The sequence below is a fragment of the Ambystoma mexicanum genome, chromosome 6p, assembly GCF_040938575.1.
Source record: "Ambystoma mexicanum isolate Mex_15411 chromosome 6p, UKY_AmexF1_1, whole genome shotgun sequence".
Taxonomy (NCBI): domain Eukaryota; kingdom Metazoa; phylum Chordata; class Amphibia; order Caudata; family Ambystomatidae; genus Ambystoma; species Ambystoma mexicanum.
Window position 1 is genome coordinate 1,457,357,090 of NC_090935.1, and position 24,099 is coordinate 1,457,381,188.

A 24,099-nucleotide genomic window follows, 5' to 3' on the forward strand; every position below is an offset into this window, starting at 1 on the left:
TCATCCCCATCTCAGGTGACCACAAAACTGATACTCTAGCTATCAACTCCATTTACCAAGTTATTCAGGCCTGGATGGCGAAACATGAATTGTGCTTGAAAGATGAAAAGACGGAGATTCTCATTTTAGGCTCTCACTAAAGACTTAGTAAGCTAGATCCGTCCTTCAAAGCCTTCACAATTGACGGCAATACCATCAAAGTAGCCAAAGACACAAAAACGCTTGGCATCTATATCGACTCCTCTCTCTCACTCTCCAGACAAATCAATGCAGTATCCTCTGCCGCATCATATACCTGCAAGCTCATTACGGCATGCCGACCGTTCCTATCACCAGCTAACTGCACCACTATAGGCAGAACCCTAGTCCTTTCTAAGTTAAGACTATCGCAACGCCCTCTATCTCGGCACCAACCAATGCAACATCAACAAATTACAGATCATTCAAAATAATGCCATTAGAGCGGCACTAAACATCCCCAGGAACTCCCACATCTCAGACTCTAGACGGAGTCTCTGCTGGCTCTCAGTCTCCCAAACAGTCTCACTCAAAGCGTTAGCGCTAACTCACAAAAGCATCACGAATCAAGCACCCAGTTACTTGGCCAGTAGATGTTCTCTACACACCTCCTCAAGACCACTTAGAAGTGCTCAGGTCAACTGTCTGTCCATCCCCCGCTTCAACCTCCAGAGATCAGGTGGGAGCAGTTTCCCAGTCCTGGCTGCAAAACTATGGAACACATTACCCAACCCACTCAGAGCAGAACCATCCTTTTTGGCCTTCAAGAGCGAAGCCAAAGCGTGGTTGTCAGCCCAAGATCAGCCATGATTCTTTACACCTACTGCTCACTCAGACTTGCTACACCTGAGCCACACCCTGTGTCTTTCCTGTTCTTTACTATGTATAGTATCTGTGGTGTCACTTGCCCTTACGCAGAGGGTCACGTGACACGGAAGCATTAAAGGAATCACCGGAACTGGCGTGACAACGCCAGTCCGGGTTTAGGCATCGCACCAACGAGTCGTGTTTTTATTGCGCTGCGGCTGTTCCCGCACAGTGCCACTGAACAGGCCCGCCCGCGCTCACCAGCCGAGGCCAGGCCGTAGGGCAAACATCACACTGGCGACGAGGCTAATTACGAACCCGACGCGGACCCGCGCCTCCTCCTCACGCAGAGCCGCGCACCAACGCCCGCACCGGCGCAACACCTCTGACACAACCACAAGCCGCGGACATCACGCGGCTGAACACAACGCTGTGCACACGTTGGTTGAAGCCCCGCAAATGCTCAAGACAGGGGCTCCCACACGCAGCAAGGATAAGGCCATTTAACGCTCCTCCTGCACCTCCTGGAGAAGTCTGGCGGATCAAGGCAGGTACTGCGCAGGCCCCTGCGATATTAAAGCAACACTCTTAGCACCGCCACCCAAGGCCTACGCCCCAACGCTAGGAAGAACACGCAGAAAAACGACATGTCCAGCCCAAGCACCAGCCCCGGGAGGACCAGCATGAGTTCATCCTCCAGGAGGAGCCTCTCCAATGAACACCCCGACCCAACACAGACAACATTCATGCCGCCGTTTGACCCATTCACCACGGGTGCTGCCATTAGGTGGGAAATCTGGCTTCAACAATTTGAGATGCACCTCGAAGCCAGAGACATTACCATGCCGAAGAAGATGCGCACTTTCCTCCTACTCAACATCGGAGCAGCGGCCCTGCGCCTCTTCAATGCCACACCGAACCGCGGCAACGCAGACAACTATGACGCAGCGAGATCTGCACTCACTAACATGTTCAAACCCGATCTCAACCCAGACTAGGAACGTTTCCACTTCTGCATGGCGAGGCAGCGGGAGAAAGCGACAGTAGACAAATTTCACGCTCGCCTTCGCGAAATGGCAGTAGGCTGTGAGTTCCCGGACGAAGAATTCGCCATCCGTCTCCAGATCATCAACGGAATATCCTCTGAAAAACTGAGAAGGGCCATACTATCGGAAAGAAACATACGCCTGTCACGCATCCTTGAAATGGTGCGCCTCCGCGAGCAGACGGAGGACCAGGTAGCGGTAATGGAAGCAGCAATCCATAGACTACCATTAGACAACCCTGGACCCGCAGAGGACGTAGCAGCTATCTCCAGACGCCAGAACATTCGCACGAGGCAGGATTTGAGGCCCCACCCATCACAGGGGCGGGACAAGAGCTGTAAATGGTGCAGAGGCCCGTGGCACAAAGGCGATTCCTGTCCCGCATGGGGATCCACGTGCAGGAAATGCAATCGCCTCAACCACTTTGCCGCGGTCTGCCTGAACCCGCCTGACAAAGACTCTGCCCCGCGCCAGACGCAAGAACGCCGGAAAAAGTTTGCGCCCAGAGAATCCTCCCACCAACAAGCACGCAAAGGAAAAGCCAGAGCCGTCGACGAATCCCAAAGGTCCCCAGACTCGAGCGACAGCGACGACAGCGACAGCAGCACGTCCCCTGAAAGTAGAGACAAAGGAAGACGGAAAAAGGGAAGCAGACAAGTACATCGCATACACCTAATATCTGCAGTAGAACCACATCGGTCACGACAGAGGAAAAGACCGTCGTGCACCGTTCTCTCCAATGGAGAACCACTAAAAGTGGTCATCGACACTGGCGCAACAGTGAACGCTATGCCAGTGGCAGCATTCAACAGACTTCACCCGAAACCCAACCTCCAACAGAAGAAAGTCAGGCTATATGCCTACGGATGTAAGAAACCCCTCCCCGTGCGAGGGTCGTTCAAGTCAAACTTTGCCCACGAGAACACCAACTGCCGTGCACGCATATATGTAGTGGACGCCGGCTGCGAGACGCTACTGAGCTGCAAAACGGCAGAGAAGCTGAAGCTAATACATTTCGCTTTCAGCCTCCAACACGACGAACTCAGCAACCTACTAAGACGACACAGAAAGCTATTCCAGGGCATCGTGTGCCTCAAGGGGGGAACCATCAAGCTTCATATAGGCCCCACCATTGAACCGAAAGCAGTTCAACACAGACGGATCCCATTCCACCTGAGAGGCGCAGTAGAAAAGGAACTGGCCAAGCTCGAAGAAGAAGGGATCATTGAGAAAACATCCGGACCAACTCCGTGGGTCTCACCCATGGTTGTAGCACAAAAACCCAAACAGCCGAACGCAGTAAGAATATGCATATAAATGAGGCTTTCCAACGTAGCGATTGGGAGGGAACGCCATGTAACCCCCACGATCGACGAACTCATCGTAGACCTCACCGGAGCAACAGTCTTCAGTAAACTTGACCTCAGATCAGGCTATCACCAGCTAAGACTATCCAAAGAGTCAAGATACTTTACCACCTTTTCGTCTCACCTCGGCCTGATGAGGTACAAACGGCTCAATTTTGGAATATCTTCTGCCGCAGAAGTGTTCCAACATGAAATCCGCAAGGTCATCACGGGATTAGAAGGAACCACCAACATCAGCGATGACATCCTTGTATACGCCCCAAACAAAAGTGAGCACCATCGGCGTCTAGCGGCAGTCCTGAAAAGGCTCGAAGAAGCAGGCCTGACACTCAACGCAGAGAAGTGCGAATTCAGCAGGAGTGAGCTATGCTTCTTTGGCTACATATTCAGCGCGGAAGGCGTATCCCCCGACCCGTCGAAAGTGCGAGACATAAAGGACTCCAAAGCACCACAATCAGCCTCCGAAGTGAGAAGTTTCATGGGGATGGCAACCTACTGTGCACGCTTCATCCCCGACCTCGCAAGCATTGCGAGCCCGCTCAGGGAGCTAACAAAGAAAGACCAGAAGTGGGAGTGGACCGCAGCTCATCAACAAGCTTTTCAACAAATCAAGGACACTCTATCTGCCTCCACCACCATGGCCTTCTTCAACATAGAAAGGCAGACTGAACTCCTCGTTGATGCCAGCCCAGTTGGCCTAGGGGCGGTGTTAACCCAAACGGATAACGAAGGCAAAGTGTTCCCTATCGCATTTGCCAGCAGAGCACTCACAAAACCCGAACAGAACTACGCACACATAGAGAAGGAGGCCCTAGCCATCTTGTGGGGATGCCGCCATTTCAAAGTGTACCTGCTAGGCAAGCAGGCGAAAGTCTTCACAGATCATAAACCCTTGATCCCGATCTTCCGAGGCTCTGCCCCCCACCCACCTGCACGCATAGAAAAATGGATGCTGCAGCTACAACCGTACAACATCGAGGTGGAGTATCGCCCAGGATCAGACAACCCGGCAGACTACCTGTCCCGTCACCCGAGGCCAGCTACCGACAGTGAACAACACCACGCGAAGGAGACCGATGAGCATGTCTGTCACGTAGTTGCCTGCGCAAGACCGAGAGCCCTGACACTGCAGGAAGTGGTGCGCGAGACAGAGGAGGATACCGTCCTACAACACACGGCCGCAGCCATCCATTCCGGGAATTGGAAAAACTATCTCATGTCAATAGCCCAGCGCACAACATCGGCACAGACCAAACTCAGAGCGCTGTTCAGGATCAGACACGAACTCTCAATAGCCCCGGAAGGGGTGCTGTTAAAGGGGCACCGAATCATACTACCAGAGTCCCTGGAGGAAAGAGCTCTCAAGTTAGCCCACAGTGGGCACCAAGGGATCGTAAAGTCAACAGCATACCTCAAGTCTAGGATGTGGATGCCGAACATGCAGCAAAGAATAGTGGAGTTGGTAGAATCCTGCGCAGCCTGCCAAGCATCCAGGAGGCCCGAAAACCCTGAACCAATCAGCAGTGTCCCGAGGAGCTGCACACGCTGGGACGCAGTCAGCATGGACCACTGCACCATTGCCGGCGAAGGCTACCTGCTCGTGATAATCGACGAATTCAGCAGATATCCGGAAGTAGAGCACGTAGCCTCTGCCAACGCCGAAACCACCATCCTCGCGCTGGAGAAGATATTCGCTACTCATGGAATTCCGAGGAAAGTAAAAAGCGACAACGGGCCTTCCTTCACCAGTCAGGAGCTACGCGAATACTTTAAAGAAGTGAACGTCAAACACCAGCGGATCACCCCGAGATGGCCCCAAGCAAATGGAGATGCTGAGCGATTCATGGGGTCGCTCAACAAAGTCATCAGAATTGCCAAAGAACAAGAGCACCCGTGGCTGAAGACAGTATATCGGTTTTTGAGAACACACAGACAAACCCCGCATTCAGCCACCGGGATCAGCCCCGCCGCCCTCATGTTCGGAGTACCCATAAAAGCGGAACTCCCCGTACACCCCCACTGGACAGCCCCAGAACCTGACATCCCAGCAATAGACGCCAGACGGCTAAGGCGGAACGAACAAGAGAGCATCGCCAGGCGAGCCTGCCACCGAGAACTGACCCCAGGAGACACCGTCATCGTCAAGAACCGCGCACCGCCCAAGAAGATGTCCCTCAACTTCGAAGTGCGACCATGGACAGTCTGTACAACCAACCATAGCATGGTCACCGCCACCCGAGGGAGAGAAACCGTGACAAGAAACGTGTCACACTTCAGGAAAGTACGCCCGGAAATGTGGGAAGAACCGTCAACGCCCCCGAGAGGGGACGAAGGAGAAACGCCGCGTACACCTCAAGGACCGACACCACCGGGAGGTCTGGCCGCACCAGGAGATCCAGACAGATCGCACCAGCCAGATGAGAGAACCGAAGCGGAAGCCACAAGAAAGACATGCCCAGGGAAAGAAGCACCCGCTACCGTCTGAGAGAGAAACCCAAACCGTTGTGCCGCCTCCAGGGGTATGTAGTAGACGGAGTCTATCATCAGACACCCATGCCAAGATGAACCCTGAAAGCAGTGAATGAAAGCAGGTGCATTATGATTGTGTATTACTTCGTAGGTCGTATCAGTTTACAATAGTTGTTGTTAATTACCGTGTATTTATATCTCCAAGTTGGGGAGGAATGTGGTGTCACGTGCCCTTACGCAGAGGGTCACGTGACACGGAAGCATTAAAGGAATCACCAGAACTGGCGTGACAACGCCAGTCCGGGTTTAGGCATCGCACCAACGAGTCGTGTTTTTATTGCGCTGCGGCTGTTCCCGCGCAGCGCCACTGAACAGGCCCGCCCGCGCTCACCAGCCGAGGCCAGGCCGTAGGGCAAACATCACAGTATCTGTATGTTAGCCTAAATCACCTATTTATTGTACTGTGTGTATTCTGTTGTTTGTAATTTGTACTATACCGGGTACCTCAGTGATACGCCTTTATTATGTCTGTAACCCATGTTATGCGCCCATATGCCCTTGGGCCTGGTGCGCTTTATAAATAAAATAAATATAAATACAAATAATAAATAGGGAGTGTCCCGTGGTGCGACAGAGCACGTGTGAAGCCGGACGGAGAGTAGTGTGCCTTGTGTCGTCTAGGGGATGTGGGGGACAACATTGCAGCGGTCAAAGCATGGGAGTAAGAGAGGTCATGAAGTCTTGGTAGTATTCTATTGCCAATAATATTGGGAAAGCATCTGGCCTTTGAGCTTAACAGACCACATTTCTAAGACAATTGTGTAGTAACGCAAGAGTCAGGTAAGTGTTAAGCTTCTTTATTCTTCAACCTTCTCCGTGACCATCAATCTCATCCCAGCTCCCTGCTCCTTCAAACCCCAACCGTCTCCACGAGCGTAGAACGCGGTGCCTTCTACGCACACGGAACAACAAAGGCACGCGTAGGCGCGAGCCATTTACAACAAATTGCAGCTTTATTTCTGTTGCATACACTGTATTCGATGTCAATAAACCGCCACTGCCACCTAGAGTCAGTGAAGGAAAGTGTCCACAACAATCCCACCGAACCGTTTCTTCAGGAAAGTTACATTCTTCAGCCGAATGAATCACTTAAATGGGGGCACATCTCATTCTAGACAGGTTTGCATTCTACATATCATAAATCCATTACATAAAGTTAGGTGCGAAAGTCTTTCTCTCAGCACTCCGGTTACCCAGACGTATCGGAACCATCTTGAAAGTGTGACATTTGGATTTCATTGCAGTATTCTTGTCCTAGCAAAACACCATATAATTGTATTTCGAAAGAAAATGGATGTGTCCTTGTGCATAAAACTTACATTTAAAGTCATGCGTTAGAACAAGCTTTTATATAAATACATACAAAATACTTTTTAATACTGATACACTCCGAGAGTAAGTTTAAAAATTGTAATTTCATTTAGGCTATTTTGTTACATTGTGTTTAATTGGGCGCATTTTATTAGCTTGAACCGTGTAATTGTAACGTAACTACTTGGAATGTGCCAGAATTGTGCTGGCACTGGACTCTTTCTTCTATATCCATGCTAATAGAAAGGGGGTTACTGGCATTGTGTTTGCGCATGCGCAGATGAACAGTATCTGTCAATCGCGCATGTTCCTACGCAGTATGTACAAACAGCGAGAGCTTTACTCCGGCTATGCTCTATCATTCCTTTTCCAGATTACACCTTAATCGGCCCTCACAGTCTGGGTGGTTCGCAGGTACCCAGAGGGCTCGTTGTATGGGGAAGTCCATGTCTGTGTGGGTTCTCTACTCGCCCTCCTTGAGGGTGTAAACTGTGTACCAAAGTGGGTTTCCTCCACTAATCGTTTGACAGTTAACACCAAGACAGTGAGCTCACATCTCAAATTAGAAAAAAAGCCACCAAGAAAATGCCCCTACGGGTTCCGAATAAGGTGAGTAATGTCCTATATTGAGAAGTGTCCTTTGGAGAGGACTGCCATCGTATTTACGTTTTCCCATGAATCGCAATATGCTGCAACGTCTATTGGTTTTGCAGGTGTTTACGTGTCATTTGAGGAATGGGAGGAAGCGTATTGGCATCTGAAAGCGAGACACTAATAGATATCCCCCCCCCCCTCTTGCATATTGTGGTTACCATGGACACCTTAAGGGTTTGAACCTAGCCTTGAGAGACTGGAAAACATCATAGAAACTGAATTACTTATTTAAGCGGTTCGTTAAATGATGACCGCATTATGATGCATGCGGACAAAAAGGGAACGAAATTGCTGGGAGCCTTTAAGTGCAGGATTAGCTTGACACCTACCGCTAGGAGAAGCTACTTTGGGCTCCCCAGCCAACCACTCCCATATAAACATACCTACACGACATCAAATCTGTGTGTTTGGGAATGTGCATACAAGTGAAGTAAGACAGCCCTAAATGATATGTACTGCATTGCGAGTCCTATATTATGGACACAACGTTATTGTTTGTACCATGTGTGAGTTAGATTTGCAGCACACTTTGTACTAGTTCATTGGGAGCTTAGCTTCTGCTTACAGTGTGATGTCTTTTACCCGGTGTTTATATATATATTTCAATCTATCCTCTATATACAGAGCTTTCGGGTTTCCCGTTGCCATGCATGGAAAGGCCATTCAGTCCTGTTGTTGCTTGGAATTCTAGAACTTGTCTTCCTAAATTTCAAATGGCAAAGAAAAACCAACTAGACCCAGAATCCAAAGGCAAGCAATAGGACTGGATGGCCATCTCACACATGGCGAGGGGAAACTTGAGAGCTATGCATATACACATGTTTGTACATTCTTGCCACACATGCCTGACAGGATACAAGCTACTTTTAGGTTCACAACTCTGCATCGCCAAATTAAATGACACCTTCACAACCTTCAGCATAGACAGCAACATCATCCAAGTTGCTAAAGAAGTAACAACCTTAGGCTTCTACATGGACTCGTCCCTCACTCTAAATAGACAAGTAAATGCTATAGCATCTGCAACAGCCTACACTTGTAAGCTCATCAATGCCAGCAAACACTTCCGGACCACTGACAGCCGTATTCTGCTGACCAGAGCCTTGATATTGTCATGACTGGATTATCGTAATGCCTTGTATGCTGGCACTAAGATGCAAAACATCAAAAAACTCCCAAGTTCTCCAAAATAATGCCCTGAGCGCTTCTCTCTCCATTCCAAAAACCTCCCGCATCTCTCCGTTTAGACAAGATGCACACTGGTTACCTATACAGGAACTCATTAAATTCAAAATTCTCACGCTTACAAATGTTTAAACAAAGTGGCACCTACCTATATCGCTGAGAAAATAGCCAGATCCCAGACTAACAGGAAAACTCGCTCAACTAAGCAAAACCTGCTAGCCACACCCAGATTTAACTTGCACAAAGCAGGTGGAAGCAGTTTCCCCACACTAGCTGCAAAACATTGGAATGCCCTACCATCTCATCTCAGAGCTTAAAATTCTTTCTGGAAATTCTGCAAACAACTTAAGACTCATCTCTTCACACAGGGCCCTGACACCAACCTATGTAATCATGCTATGTAACTAATGAATACTTTCCATATCTGTATACTTGTAACTGTAACAAAGAAGGTAACCTATACAAAGAATGTAATGTAATATAAGGTACCACCCAGCAATCATCTTTTCTGTGTAACCTGTGTACTACTATGTAAGTTAAGCACCTAGATGCCCACGGGTTAGGTGCGCTTTATAAATGCAAAAATAAACAAATAAATAAAATAAAATATTATTGTGGTATACGATTTTGGTCATTGGGAGGGAGAGCCAAGTTGGCACCTGCCCCCATGTCATGTTTGGCCACTTCAGTTCGCCATTTCATTACAGCCACTAGTGCTCTTAATACATGTAGTTGTATTTTTTACTGTAGTTTCCAAATATTGGCCGATATGTACCGCTGAGCAACATGCTTTGGACTAGACAGCCAAGACTGCCTGATGTGTTACACAATCCACAGTGACGTTGGTGACTGGGGTTAACATGTGTGCCTCACCATTGCAAATGTCATAAGTGTCAGAGGTTTTGGCATGTGGCTAGTATATGTGGGGAAGTGAGCTTCAGTGCAACATTTGATCATTATATTAAGGAATCTGTGACCGTGAAGGAAGCACTGTGAAAACGGTGTGGGTGCTCTTGTATTAAGTCAGTGCAGGTGGGTGGAAATGTATTACTTGTGGTTGTGGCGCAAAATCTGATCAAGGGACATATTATATACAGTAGAAAAATGTCAAGCTGCTAGCCAGCCACAAAGTCGCCCACCACCTCAGTTCTGCCCATAGTACACCATTTCTTTCTCGTCAATTCTCACTAGTTAATGGCTCGTGGCAAGTACACATTTTAAGGCATAGGCAACATTTGGTATTTTAGTGTTTTAGGCAGTTTTTGTATGCATGATAGCACCACAAGATGTTGATAAGACATTTGTTATTGTAAATGTCATCTGAGACGCCACCAATTTAAAACAGAAGACATGATGAGCTTTCTGAACGCTGCAGATAAATTACTGATGTTTCTCTCCTGAAAGGAAGAGAATTTTAATGAGATCTTGAACAAGGTTGGCAGTTGAATTAATTTCTTTTGTGCTGATGGACTTCTAATTGGTCAGAAGAGAATAATTATAAAGTTTAATGTAAGTTTGTTTGGTTAGACAGATTTATCTAAATGTTTATGGCGTATGTAAGTTTCAACTTGGAAGCTTGAAGGTGCCATTAAAAACAAAGAATAGTGAGGTGGCAATTGACGCAGCTTTATGAAGGAGTGGGATAAAACTGAAAAAAGAGAGAGCTGAGAACAGACAAGGACCAGAAACCAGTACATGAAGGAGGGTTTAGACATTGAAATAGAGTATTGACGAGTCAGGATCCGCAACAAACGAGCAACATCAAATTGAGACTGAATGCATTGTATCCTCCTGTGACAAAGTCTCCCAATCAGTGATTCTTACTTGGAAGTCGATAACTCTTCTGCCAGCCCTTAAGAGCCCCTTCTTCTCAGGAGTATCTTAAAGTCAGGTTTGAGGAGCTTGGGCGATTGTCGCGCCTTGAAACACTTGTGTATAGGCGCATTACAAATGCCATATCATATCATATCATTCATCATAGAACAGAAAAAGAGGTAACATTTCTACGAAAAGGACTGTTTACAATGCATGATAAATTATATAAACTGCATAAAGCACAGCCTGAAACTAGTGGCAATCTGTCAAACGCTTGTACTATGAGGCTGCTGTGGGCATCTAGTGCACCAGGCAATTGGACAACTTTCAGACGCTCACTTCTACAGAGTGGAAACCAAAGTAGTCTTTCAGGAGGGATACACAGACTAGCGTGCCTGAGTGGCACTGAAGAGCAGCGCTTTCAGAAGCCAAACTGAGTAAAGACTGAGCTGGTGAGCCTCTACAGGGGTAGATCTATCCCAGGCCAGCCATCTTCTTATCTGCAGGATACTTATCTCAGGGGAGTGAACACCATGCCTAGCTAATGTAAAACCTGGGCCAGAGTACAGGAGAGTAGCACCTATTTCCAGGGCTCACCTTTGCATGTCCGTCCACTAAGTCTTATTCTCAGAGCAGTATGAGGAGATTATGATCAAATGTTTTCCTTGTTTTAAAAGGTGAATGGAGTAAACTGTTTATTTCCAAGTTTTCGGATGCTTTGTGTTGCCTACAGACGACAAGACTTCTTATAGGTACTACCTTTTATTGGATCTATATAGGTGGCTAGAATTAACTGGCATTTATAATAGCGAGACATTATTAGTGTTTTTTTCCTTGCCATATCAACTCTTTAATCCACAATTGATCAGAGGCTTCTTTGAAAAACAAGTCATTTTAAGTTATTGTCCGTGTCATGCATTACCTTGATACTGGAGGAGGGTTGGTGTGGGTGTAATTGGCGTCTTTTCCCTTGGCTAGCCACCACGGCCTACTGATAAGTACTAGGCCTTGGTTTTGTTCGTGGGGCATAGACCCAAATGTAGAAAACAACCTAGTCGGTGGGGGTGAGGGTGGAACCTGCGAGGCGATCAGGTTCCAAGGGGAGAGCAGACTGGTAGCTGAATAGCAGAGGTTTTCCAGGGCAGAAGAAGGACTGCAGAATAGAATGAAACTGGAACGTGTAGACGGGAGGGACAGTATACTAGAGAAGTGAGGGGCAAGGGTAATTACTCATAAAAGTAAGCACTAGCGCCACAGCAACAATAAAGGTGTGATGCGCTGACTTACCAAAGTCCTGCTGGTAAATACAGTCTGCTCCCAATGCCGTTTCTCTATGTCTCTGATGATGTCAGCATGTTGCAGAGTCTGAATGGCCATATGCAGCGTCGCGCATCGCAAGGCCACCATGTAGTGTTGGGCGATGTAGTCACCACCCTACCATGGGGACCAAGATGCTGGGGCGTGGTGGTGAATCCTATTGTACTTTTTGTGGAATACTTTGTATTGTGCATACAATGGAATCTAAAATCTCCTTAGAACAGATTTGTCTAGAGGTTATAAGCATAGATGAAATTCTTTTAACACATTCCTTAACTTTTTTTTTTTTTTGAGAGGACTAACCGAAGTTTGTATTTTTTATTTTTTTACATTTACTTAGATTTTTCTTGAAGTTAGATGGTCTGACTTCCTGATGAAGGGAATACCCGAAACGCATTGAAGTGTTCACCTTGCTTTGATATGGCAGACCCCTACACGAGATTTAACTCGTATACAGAGTCCTGTATCATAACTACTTGTATGAACTTGTTTTGGTATATTTAGTGATTCAGATCGTGTGCCCGTGTGCTTCCTGGAGGAGGCGGAGCTTGTGTTAACCACGTGACGTATCACGTGAGTTCCAACTTCTTGAAGAGGCAGAGCAATCCACCCTTGCGGCGTTAAGCCCGTAGGAGACAAGCCCACTGGCTGTTGTGCGGCTGTTTGGTGCTGAGGTGCTCAAATTGAAGTTAGCCAGGAAGTAAGTTGACATTTGTGAGTACTGTCCACCAAGAGTGCAAAAATCGGTGTAATAGCATCATTTGATGCTTTTGCTAGGATAACAACTGATAACTAGCTCAAAAATTGAACTTCCATGCCATTTATATCACTGTACATCTAAGATGGTGGATTGCATGTGAACTTTGGCTGCAGGAGTGTTTTTGCTGCAGTTGACCTTTTTGGGTGACCGAGGTCTCTCTTTGGACACCGGACACGGGCGGATGCCTTTTGAAAACTGGCATTTCTTTTTTTAGAAATGTGATTCATATTTTATCTGCTTCTCTTTGGGTGTAATCCGTTGCTCCTATTATTCAACCAGGCGTTTGCCTCTTTTATAAGATTACCCCGCATATGCAATATTGTTTGAGATTTATACAAGGGAATAGTTAAGTGATTGCTTTCTCGCTGTCTCGTCAGATAGCGGGAGAGCAGGTGTGATTGTGAAGTAGGGTGCTTTGATTTTTTTGTGTATTTCTTAATTTTCTTGGGTTTCATTACTAATTGTTCTAATTGACGTTGATTATGTCCCGGATAACAAAATCATTGAAAACGGGCATGCCAGAGCATGTAGTAAGCACATATAATTTGGTCTCCCCTACAACTAAAAAAGCTTAAATTGCTAAGAGAATCAAGGATAATAAAGACAGAAAGCGGGCGAGTTCTGCAAATACAGACATTCGCACTTTCTGTACATTAGATGGTGTGGGGTTAGAAACTATTACTTCTGTCCCCCCATTAAGTGAGACTAATACGTTATCAACATCTAGCTTGTCCGTGGCTCAAAATCCTCAGGCTATTTGTTCTAATGTCTTGCCTTTGATTGAAGCATCAATTACATCAAATATACTCTCTAAGGCAGGGGTCCCCAACCTTTAGTGCGCAATGAGCAACATTGGCATATCAAATGAAATGGTGAGCAACATCCATTTTTCGACGGAATATATCGCCGCACAGTTGGCGGACAAATTGTTTGCAACACAAATTAGAAATGTAACAAAATTAAAACTGCATATAGAACATTTAATTTGCAGTACTTAATAGTTATCTAGACCACGTGTTATTCTAGTCAAGGAAAAGTGCAAGGCCTTTAACTTCATTTGACGTTAAGTGGTTGTTTACAAGGAATGTTGAGGAAATTGAGTAGTCAGTAGTACATTTATAGACATATAGGACCAGTCCAGCTGTTCAAAAATAGAGTAGGAGTAAATAAACATTACCAGGGGTTTCAGGTTCCCGAGCAAAATATTAGTGCAAATGTATGGACAGTAAAAATGGCCCCAAACTGAGCATGAGATTCTGCCTAGGATTTTATGGGATCTCTAATGGCAAATGGTGCATTCCTAAGCATGCAAGATCGGCAATACTGTTCCACAGTCATTGATGACTGTATTGTGGGTGGTTTTTTTCTTCAGGAATGTTATGAAATGTTACATTGATCCTCTTGAGTTCATTTTCCAATGGCCAGGGTAGGCACCACAAAGAAGATATCTGACAGCCAGAGAGGCTGGTTGGCGATGCCTACGCTTAAAAAGGAGGCATTGGAAAGAATTACTAATTCACAAGAAATTAACATATTCTCTTAGGCCACAAAGGAAAGCGTCAGTTTGTCTGAGTCTTTAGGAGAAACTATCCAGGACAGCTATTGACAAACCGTGCCCCCAAGTTCAGGAGTTCCAGGTTATAGAAAGGGATGCACCATGGTTCGATGCAGAATCTAGAATCTCGAAAAGAAAACTGAACCATGATTTAATGAGGGGTGTGTACACTGCTGGTCAGATTTATAGTTTAAAAATGGCATCAAAAATTGCGGTAAGACAAAAAAAGAATGAGAAAAAAATTGAAGCTTTTTTGAAGGATACCAAATCGTTTTATGTTTATTGTTGTTTTCAAGACAGGCATTATGCCATCCCCTTAGACAAGTATTTCTTGGAACACTAGCCCCTCAAGGTTATAGGCCAATTCCCTTACTGGACATTGGGGCTTAGTACGAGTTTGGTGGCATCTTAACAGTACCGTTACTGCTACTTGGTCCAGTGGTATCACTGCCAGATTCCAAGTGGTGGTTTGGCGGTGTTAGTCCCCAATTATGGAGTCAGTAGCACTCCAGGGTGGATTTCGTCGGTATTTGATTGATAGAAACACAATGTGGCGGAATTTACATTTTATTGGAGTCTGTGACAAATCTGTGGATGCTGTCCCTTCGCCCCTATGGGGGAGACCATTCCCATGTGGCCAGGGCGGTACGTCCTCGGTACAATAGTTCCCCTGAGGGTGGTGCACAGGGAGAGAATCACATGGGAGAGGAAACCCCTTCTGGGACTAGGAACAACCCTACCCTGAGAACGCAATATACTCGCCAATTACCAGACCCTAGGACCCCCCCCCCATTCCTATAACCCAATGAACAACCCCTTCCCTAGATACGTACTGGGACTATGAAGAGCACAACTGACCCAAGGGAGATCAAGGTTAGAAATACTGAGACGAGGAAGAATGGGGAAGAGTTGAAAGATATGTTATTGACCACCATTGAGACAAATAAGCTGCATGGAGGAATGAAGAGTGTTCTGCATAACCAACATGAGCATTCTAGACAACTTGGAATAAGTACTGGGATGAAGAGAAAGAGCGGAGGCATGAAGAGTTCTCCTAAGAACCACAATGAGCAGTCTAGTTGTTGCTGGCTGCTCATTGGTCAATGCATAGCAGAAAAGGATGAGGGACTCAGGAAGAAGTTGTCTAGTCCTTCATGAAGGAGCTGCAGGAGCCAGCACGGTGCAGGAAAGTGCAAGGAAGCACACCAGGATGCCAAGAGAGGAGCTGGAAGGACAAGGGCCAGTCCACAGTGGAAGGACCGAAAAGGCGAGCTGGCAGAGAGAAGCTCCCAGTGTTCCTGCAGATAGGGAAGTGCGTGAAAGGAGGACCAAGCTGTCCTGGGAAAGATTGACACTGCAGTGTTCCTGAAGAGACCAGAGCCCACTACAAAGGGAAGCACTCAGGCTGGCTGGCGGGAAACTAAGACGGTGCAGTCAGCATCTTAATAGTCACGGTACCTGGCAGGCATGTGAACCATGTCTGTCCCCCAACAAGAGAAACTTAAGGGTCTGGGACCCACCAAACGAAAGCAACATAAGTGCTCTTCCTTGCGGCGGTACTTAGGAGAAAAATGCTCCAAGTACTCACACACAAAGAAGGTGTCTGGGACCCACTACACGAGAACCACACAAGTCATCTTCCTCGTGGTGGTACATGGGAGAAGAGAGCTCCAAGTACCCTCATGCAAAGAAGGGGGGTTTGGGACCCACTACAGTAGAAACACACCAGTCCTCTTCCTCGTGGTGGTACTTGGGAGAAGAGGGCTCCCAGTTCCCAAACATAAAGAGAGGTCTGGGGCACAATCCCATGAGAAGAAAGGAAACCACAGAGTAATTTACTAAGGACCACACTTGGCAGGGAAGTGAACCAAATTGGCCCAAGCAAAAAGAGAGAAAGGCAGAGATCTAGGACCTACAAGAGAATGAACGGGCAAAGGAGTCATTGCCCCTGGCTGTGGTCCAATAAATAGAGAGTTGCCAAGAGAAGGAACCAGGACAAGGGAGTTGTTGCCCAGGTTGCTACGAAGTTTGTGCAACAGAGAAATGTGTAAGAACTTTATGGAACTTTGTTTTACATTTTGAACTTTGGGTTTGGAACCTGTGTTATTTGGAACTCTTTGATTGGATCTACAACCTATTCTTCTGAATTAAGAAGACATTTTGTTTTTTATAGGTTAGTAAATAGTGTGAGGGATGGAAATAGGCTTCGGACTTGTGACAGACAGTTGACTATTTACTTTAGATAAGACATACTGGCAGTTTCCTTAGTTTTGGTTAAGGATGGGAAACCCCTCTTAGCTTTAGGGAAAGGCAGGAGTTTCCCCAGTCCCCCACCCTTTTCCTTTCAATAAAAGTATGTCAATCAACATGAGCCCACTGTGTCCGAGTCCTACTTCTAGATTCTTACAGGTCACTAATGGTTTTTTAAGTCTAATCCAACGTGATACGCAGACATCTCAACATCTGTCCAAAATACAAGATTGTGGAATTATACATTGTTTTCCAACACAAATAAAGGTGACAAGCAGGGATGTCAGTTGGTCCCAATGTATTCCTTTTGGATGTTGATTCTAGTACTTCTCTTAGGAAAGTTAATCCACCCTCCACCTGAAGGGTTCATTTTATAGCATGCACCCTTATGCAGAAGACGCAACTAATTTGGCCTTGCCCCCAGCAGGTCTCCAACAGGGCCTGCTAAACACAAGTTACTATTTTGGGAATTACAGTTTGAAATTAAATGTAATGAAAATAAAAATGATGGTGTTCAGGCAAAGGCTGAAACCTTGTAGATAGTTTTTAAATGAATGTAGAGATGAGGGGGCAGTCTCATTTTTATCTGAGCGTACTCTTCTGAAAGAGCAGTGCTTGTGTAAGTAATTTTAATAAGATAGCTGAAAAGGCATCATTAATGATTAAATGGCTTTTTACGTTATTTCAGGTTTGCGGCATTCTGATTGTAGAGGTTGGATGCATATAAGACAAAGGTCTGCTCCATGATTTTAAGGCCGCAAAATCTAGGGTGGTTAGAACTGTCATTTCTTGGAGGGGTTGCAAAATAAATTCCTGTGCCAAATAGCAGGTCTCCCTGCAGATACACCTGCTAGCCCCTTGTGAGCCGAATTGGGGGTGTTCAATTTGAGTGTCAGGCCAGTTAAGAATGTTCCTTATTTTTTAAAAGCACATCTGGGATTTTCTGCTAATCATAAAGTGAATTTCAGTGCAAGTGCGATTGTAGCCTCCCCTGGTGAAGAGAAATACTTGTGGTTATGGGCGGTTGTAAGTCACTGTCCATTTGAATAGGGGTGCAATATAACTACATTTGGTGCATTAAGCCACCTCAAAATAGCTCCAAAAGCAAGAGCGCTTCCGATGGGAAAAAAGTCAGATGTCCAAAATATACACAGGCTGCCCACTTTAGCCTTATATACAGACGTAAATACACATATAAAATGGCAAGGAGAAATCTGTCAAATAAGATTCCCAGAATGCAGGAGGCTGGTGGTAATGATACGTTTAAATGTACCCACTCCTCAATAAATTAAGAAAATGTGCAGGAGGAAGCACAAAGTGCGCTTGCAAAATAGGAGTCAAAGATTTGGTTCATTTTCTGTTCATTTGCTGTTGCTTCTCTGTTTTGCATAAGCGTGGAATGCATGGGAGCTATGCTATATATAATTAATTGTAATGTTCAGCCTTGTATACATAGCAAGTTTGATTGCATTAAAGTTGCTTTTTTATTTTGGGCTTGTTCTGTGTGAATTGTATGAAAAATATGAAACATGTTTTTAAATGTTGCTGACTTAATGGAGAAATATAAATATGAATTAGTACTTCAGGTCATTACATGGTAGCCTTTAAAGATCACTTCATTGGGCCTTTGGAGGTTACCTCCTGAGAATTATTTGTGAGTATTATGGCAAATGGTGTGTATTAAATCTCCAGAAGGCTGTTGGATTGGTGAAGTGAAAAAGTGGTTAGGAATAAAAATAATACCTTTCTCAATTATTTGGAGCCTATTTACTCTGCCCAAAAGGGATTTTACACAAGACTTGGTGGCAAACATTGGTCAAACCTTTGAGCATTTTATGACCACTTCATAGAGGGATGTGGTGCTGATAACAGATTATTTGAATCAATGAATTGACTTGTTAGTTTAAACCTATTAACAATCAATTAATTGGATTGGAATACAGGGCAAATTAATTATGAAAAATGTGGCATGCATTTACCGTATCTGCCCATTAACCATGTGCTAGATGGGCAGGTTATCAAACGAAGACCATTTTCCGCTAGGACACTATGTAATAATAAATACAGGAGACACCAAAATGAATATTGTCGATAAATATACATGGTGGGATCAAACACAAACATCACTTGTACAGAAAGTGTGCATGCACATTATTTAATAAAGGAAAGTTGGGTATGCACACCAGAATATGCCAATTTTCTCCATGACACAAACATGGTTCAAATATTGTACTCATTAATGCATTTGTCAGCTGGGCAAAATAACTGGAGATGACAGGGATTAGCAATGACACTACCATAACAAGTAAGGACATTTACTGAAGAAGTATGTGCATGGTGGCACCAAACAAATCTTGCATGTATAAAAATAATCCAGCTGGAAACACAGCGGCTCATTGGCCAACATTCATGCACAGTCCAGGACTCTGTCCCGACTACAGTGCTACTGAGGTCTCATCCATTCAGCACCCCCTTCTAGGCCTTCACGCCATGGCCCAGGGCAACTGGCGAGCAACAATTTAGGGTGCCGTGAGCAACATGTTGCTCCCGAGCTACACGTTGGGGATCCCTGCTAAGGAAACAGTGATTGATTCAAAGGCATGTCCTACAAATGCACAATTACAACAGGCAGGAAGAGAAGTAGCGGATGCAACGATTGCTTTAGCTTATACAACAGGAGAAATAGGTATTTCTCAAGTGAATACTAGTGCTGACATCGCAGTAGGAGTGCATGCGACTAAATCACCATTGCCTGCACCTACGTGTTCCGTTGCAGCTCAGCACTTATTACGAGCTGAATATGGGAAATTAACAACAGTGGGTGAATTTAGTGATGACACCTTAGTATCTATGAATGCGTCAAGCCCACATGAATTCAAATCACCAGAGGTTATGTATATATGCTCTAACACTGGTGATTTGATACAATTGGCTGACAATTCGCATAAACATACATCTGCCTGCGTAGAGAATGTACAGACACACCTTCCCATTTCCCTAATGGAAAATGTGAATCCAGAACTATATAAATCTCCAGTACTCTTTGAGAAATCTCCATCTAGTATATCAAATTTATCATTTGTAGCCCCAACACCTAGACGCACTAAATTTAATGAACCGGATAATAATCATCCGTATTTTATCCGTGATAGTCAGATGCCGTATAAAGATAATAGGTTCTCCTTTCCGGAGGCACCGGCATTAAATTACACATTGAGTGCAAGGAACACAGCTTTATCATCCCTAGCAAAATTGTATGAATCATTGGAGGAAAAAATGACATGTCAGACCAGAGAAGTACACTTGATATATTCTCTACTTAACAAAGAACAGCAAGCACAAAACCCATTATCTCGTCGCCCTATATTGAAGCTTATAAGCCAACACACTCAAACAATTGCATTTTCACAACAGGATAAGATGGGAGATTTATTGACAAATCCAGCAAAAAATTCCAACCTTGTAGCAGATGTTGTTCAGGAACCAAGTACTCAGTTAGTACTTAGTAATTCGACAGAGGTAATTCCGAAAGTGCAAAGTGCCTTATATATTACTCAGGGTGCAAGTAGTCAATCAGTCTCTGCTGATTTAAACGGGGTAACGCCGAAAGTACAAGGAATATCATTTGCACCCCTGTTCATCAACGTGAAAGCCCAGCCAGCAGCCCCTACACGATTAATCGAGCAGGTTACTGATCCTACAGTTCGGCAGCTAACTGTCAATAGAAACTCTAGGCTGAAAGCTAAAAAGGCTGGGCATTTAGTGATCTCGGCCAGGAAAAAAAGGAAATTGCATCTAAACCTTGAAAACCAGTGTAGGAGAACAGAAGCTCTAAAATATAAACCACTTGATGATCTGCTTGCCATCGCAGTACCTTCATCTCAAAAATTAATGGAAGATGGTACACAGGTCTCAAATGTGGTTATGTCCGCTCAAACTATGGCTGTAGATATAGCGGCCTTGTCCAACCTTTCACACGCTGACACAGTACAAACCATGAGTTCTGTAGTAGCTCCTACTAAAACTGTTGTCACATACGGAAATGCATCAAACTCCACAGTTGATATTATACAGATATTACGAGATGATATACGAGCTTCCTTTGACAAACAGTCTAAAATAAATGATGCCCTTGTGAAGTCTTACACAGTTCCTTCAAATGAGTTTCAAACCAACAAAGTACATGGTACATTGTAGAAGTGAAAAATGTACAGGCAAATAATACTGATGGCATGATGCAAGATCTACGTGAGGAAATTAGAGCTTCCTTCGAAAAATATACCGGAGAAAATGAGGCTCTCATACAAACTAGTAGGTTAGCCAATCGGGGCATACGAAGCAATTCTAATCAAAATAAGTAAGACACTCATAAAGAAGTGCCCAATATTGAGCTTCTGTTAAAAGTATCTCAAATATTACAAATAACAGCGCCACATGAGTATGCTGGGCAGGGAAGTTTGGGCCGTCCAACTGCTAGTAGGCCGCTCGGGGCCCAACAGAGTGAGTACGACCATGGGATGTCCAGGCATATTGGTAAAGGCCAATATAAACACCATCATCGCTTACTTATCAAATGTCCTGGCTACCCTTTTGCCACATATGATCTTAATCGTGCTAGCATCTTGAATATTTGTGCAGAAATTACCGCTCTTGAAGATATAACATCTGCGGATATCAGTTTAGTTGAATTTGTTAATGACATAGATCTAACAGAAGCACGATTGTTCATTCAATCAAGGGTTGTTTTAAACACCTTGTGGCTAGCACGAACGGCCTTCTACAATCTGGGCTTTATTCTAACACAGGATGTGACGCCCCATGATATGAACCAGATGAATATTGAGCGCCCAAAAATGAGAACATATGGTGACAATGTAACATCTGTGACATCTAAGGAAGGGCGCACACAAAATACATGGCCATCTGACACTTGTAATGCGAGATCATAACAACCCCAGACGATGGTCCCCATAAGTCTACTCTCCTGGAACACAAGAGGTCATAGACATTTAATCAATAATAAGAGCAATGACCTCTCCCAGTTTGACATACTAGTGCTCCAGGAGACATGGCTTCGTACAATACCAGTATGGGATCAATAGAACATCTTTATGGTACCCGCTATAGAGCAGTCAAAGGGACGCCCCATGGCTGGCTTGTTAATGGCCTTTAAGAAGGATAAGAATCTTGAAGTTATCTGGCATAGATCTCCCTCACCCTGTTTTCAATATGTCAAGATTCAGTATGGTCAAAGTTTTTGTGCTATGGTGAACATATATTGGGGGAAAAAACATCTGTCCCCCAAGGCCTTTTTTGAGACTCTGACCCTGATTCTTGATCAATTATTATTAGACAATACCATCATCAACACATTTATAATGGGGGACCTACATTTGCATCTAATATCATCTAAAAGTATGAGGTCCATGCCTGATGAATGTCGTTGGTTGTCTATTATGGCTGATCTAAATTTTGTTATGATCAATGGTTCACTACAGGGAGATGTGCCTGCTAAAACCACATGGCACAATGCTGGTAGCCATGCTACCCTGGATTATATCTTTGTGAATGCACACTTTTTGAATAGCATAACCATGTTCTCTGTCAAGTCAACTATTCTGAGTGATCATAGTCTACTCCATTTGGTATGTGATTGGCCGAAAAACAAAAAACTATCTTATAATATTAACAAGTCTAATATACAGGTTAATAATGCTGGCAACCGTATGAAATGGTCTCACTCGAAATTATGCCAGTATAGAGATATTCTATCGGAACTATACTCTGTTGACAGCGAGTGTGATAGTGGATGTTATGTACATGCTATGCAGCTCTTTACAACACAAAGAGTTCACCTTAAACGCGGTAATCACTCTCACCTTCATGCCTTTGACCTTGAGGTTAAATGCAGGAAAAGTGAATTAAGGAGGAACATAAGAAAGTTATCTATTGCATATAGTTTGAATCCAGGGTCTAAATTTGAGCACATAAAACAACTAAAAAATGAGTACAAAAAATGGCTGAGAGGTCGGCGTGTCTCCCAATATCAACATGATGGAGAGGTAATGTTGAAACAGATCGTCCTTAAATCATCAGGGGGCATTTGGGCATTGATGAACACAATTTCAAATACAAGACACCCTGCATACAAGTGAATTCCATTTCACAGCAGTGTTGGAGATAATTTGGGCTAGTATTGTTGGTAAACATGAGGTGAATTTCGACCATTATGATATACTCTTTTTCATATCCAAACTGAGAGTCTCTAGAGCTGCTGGACCAGATGGTCTACATAATTCTTTAATAAAACAAAATCGATACCTATGGTCGGAGATATTGTACCACATGTTTAAGCATATGGCGACAGGTTCTGTACCTTCAAATTGTAAAACTTCGATCATTTTGCCAATATTTAAGAAAGGAGACAGAGCAAATCCGGCCTCATATAGACCTATTGCTCTGCTAGACTGGCCAGGAAAAATCTTTGCACACATGATCCTGGCTGAATTTAATAAATGGTTAAATCATCTGAACCACAGAGATTCCTTTCAGACAGGATTTGTCCCCGGCCTAGGTACAGCCATTAATCTAGTCACCTTGCATGCCATCATTCAGTTAAATAAACAATGTAAACAACCAATATATGCGGCTTTTGTGGATTTTAGGTCAGCCTTTGATCTTGTTCCCAGGGAGCTTCTCTTTAAGAAATTGATGGATTTAAGGTGTCCTTGGAACATACTAAAATGGATCATTCAATTGCATTCTAATACATCAATTTTGATTCGTTTGAATAATGAGGGGCTGCTGTCTGAACCCATAGAGACCTCAGGGGGGTTGAAACAAGGATGTCTGTTGACCTCTGCATTGTTTAATTTTTTTCTATTAGATTTTGGGGCCAGCTTCAGGGGGCTGACTATTGATCCACCCAAATTGCAAGGAGCAGCCATCAATTGGCTGTTATATGCCGACGACATGGTGTTATTGTCTAAAACACCAGCTGGCCTGCTCATTATGTTAAATGTGCTAGACATCTATGCTAAAAAAAATTGTATCAGTATTAACACTAGAAAAACCCAGGTGATGCAATTTGGTGTTAAGAAAGGACAAAAACCATGCCATTGGCAAATACAAGATACTGACCTCTTGCTTGTAAAGTCATATATATACTTGGTGGTATGTGTGAATAGTGACATGTCTGACAAACCATATGAAGAACATCTGCAATTGAAACATTTGAGTGCTTTATCTCAAAGTCGAATAATCCGGGCAAAATATTGTACATTTTCCAAAGACCCCACAATCGCATATTAGAAACAAAAATATATTCCCACAATCTTGTATGGGTCAGAAACAGAAAAAATGTTAATCCTATGTCTACTGGTCCAAATATGAAAGTAACTTTTGGAAAAAAACACTCATGCTGCCAAACTCTGAATCTATGCCGATCATTAGACATGAATTGGGTCTAACATCACTGTATGTAGT

At 44.4% G+C, this 24,099-nt stretch overlaps 1 protein-coding gene across 5 annotated transcripts in view; it reads left to right on the plus strand.

Moving 5' to 3' along the window:
- The first annotated feature begins 7,368 nt into the window (after positions 1-7,368).
- Positions 7,369-24,099, plus strand: part of LOC138510528 (zinc finger protein 25-like) — an 887,940-nt gene continuing 871,209 nt past the window's right edge. For all 5 annotated transcript variants that reach the window (XM_069626249.1, XM_069626250.1, XM_069626253.1 and 2 more), the window contains exon 1: positions 7,369-7,687. In XM_069626249.1, coding sequence (XP_069482350.1) covers positions 7,664-7,687 — 24 coding nt within the window. In that variant the 5' untranslated portion in view covers positions 7,369-7,663. The remainder of the gene's footprint in view (positions 7,688-24,099) is intronic.